We start from the raw sequence: 1842 nt of genomic DNA, 5'->3' as shown, positions 1-1842 counted from the left end.
TTGTAAGAATAGGATCAGCTTGGGGATTCTCCTCTCTATGAATCTAGGAAAGCCCAGATTAAATGAAATTTCTATTCATTTACATCAAATAGAAATAATTTTCAGCATTTTCCCATGCTCATCAAAAGAAGAGGAAAAGCCCTCCTTGACTGGGGATTAGTTCTGCTGGGCTCAGGTCCTGTCTCTATCACCACCTTGCTCAGAAGACTTGGACAGGTCACTTCCCCTCTCTGGGCCTAAGTGCAGTATTTGTAAGCCGTCTTCCAACCCTGACCGTCCCCCATCTAAGATCTAACCACACTCCTACCTACTGTCTCTTTCACTCATTTATCTCTTATGCACATATGTTGTCCTGTTCTGTAGCACAGAGTGATGGTGTACCTGATGTCTGAGACTCTTCTCAAGAAAGCCTCCTTTGCTGCATTTGTCCTTGGGTGATGACAGAAGGGATAGCACATGGAAAAAGCCAACTGGTCCTCCCCTGTGGCAGGGTTCATAATCCTGGGGCTCTCAGACTACCCAAAGCTGGAGAAAATATTCTTTGTGCTCATCCTCCTGATGTACCTGGTCATCCTGCTGGGAAACGGGGTCCTCATCCTGTTGACTGTCCTTGACTCCCGCCTGCACACACCCATGTACTTTTTCCTGGGGAACCTCTCCTTCCTGGACATCTGCTACACAACCTCTGCAGTCCCCCTCATTCTTGACAGCTTCCTGACCCCCAGGAAAACCATCTCCTTCTCAGCCTGTGCCGTGCAGATGTTTCTTTCCTTTGCCATGGGAGCCACAGAGTGTGTGCTTCTGGGCATGATGGCATTTGATCGCTACGTGGCCATCTGTAACCCCCTTAGGTATCCTGTGGTCATGAGCAAGGCTGCCTATGTCCCCATGGCTGTCAGTTCTTGGGCTATTGGTGGTATGGCTTCTGTGGTACACACATCTTTGACAATTCAGCTGCCTTTCTGTGGGAACAACGTTGTCAACCACCTTGCCTGTGAGCTACTGGCTGTCCTAAAGTTGGCCTGTACTGACATCTCCATCAACGTGATCAGCATGGGGGTGACCAATGTTGCGTTACTGGGAGTCCCAGTTCTGCTCATCTCCATCTCTTATGTGTTCATCATTGTTACCATCCTGAGGATCCCCTCAGCTGAGGGGAGGAGAAAGGCCTTCTCCACCTGCTCTGCCCACTTCACAGTGGTGGTCATCTTCTATGGGACCTTGTTTTTCATGTATGGGAAGCCCAAGTCTAAGGATCCCCTAGGTAATGACAAGGAGGACCTTTCAGACAAGCTCATCCCCCTCTTCTACGGGGTGGTAACCCCCATGCTCAACCCCATCATCTATAGCCTCAGGAACAAGGATGTGAAGGCTGCTGTGAGGGACCTGGTGGCTCAGAAATGTTTCACCCAGTAATGGAGGGATCCTCTGTGTTCCCACCCTATGGGATAAAGGACTTCTGATCATTATAGCTGCCATCTGAAAGACAAGTCATGTAATCCAGAATCCTCTCTTGCCCTTCAGTCCATTTTCAGGGAACGTTTAGCTTTTCAGAGTATATCTTCTGAGTTCTAGTCATACAGCTGAGAGTTTTGACAGATGCCACACAACAGATCTCTAATTGAATACACAAAGACATTCTGAACACATGATAAAACCAAGGAGAGAGGAGCCAGCCATTAGACCGAGCTTGGTGAATGGCCTGCACTGTGTCTGAGCTACACAGTCAGTGCACAGAGGAGAGAGGGCGCTCCCAGCACTGTTGCCATCCCTCTTAGATTCCCCAGGAGAGTCACAGGAAGAAGGAGGAAGTGGGAATTTTCATTTTGGACTGTTTTTGAA

The 1842-nt window shown here is 48.6% G+C and overlaps 1 protein-coding gene across 1 annotated transcript; it reads left to right on the top strand.

The window, feature by feature from the left end:
- Window positions 1–456: 456 nt before the first annotated feature.
- On the top strand, window positions 457–1416 carry LOC308353200 (olfactory receptor 2S2-like; the record flags this gene model as incomplete). The annotated part of the gene is made up of 1 exon (XM_080820000.1): window positions 457–1416. One exon carries the CDS (start codon window positions 457–459, stop codon window positions 1414–1416), a length of 960 nt encoding a protein of 319 aa, XP_080676126.1.
- Window positions 1417–1842: the final 426 nt, after the last annotated feature.

Source organism: Martes martes (assembly GCF_963455335.1).
Source record: "Martes martes genome assembly, chromosome: 12".
Classification (NCBI taxonomy): Eukaryota; Metazoa; Chordata; class Mammalia; order Carnivora; family Mustelidae; genus Martes; species Martes martes.
This window is presented reverse-complemented; position numbering and strand designations above follow the sequence as displayed.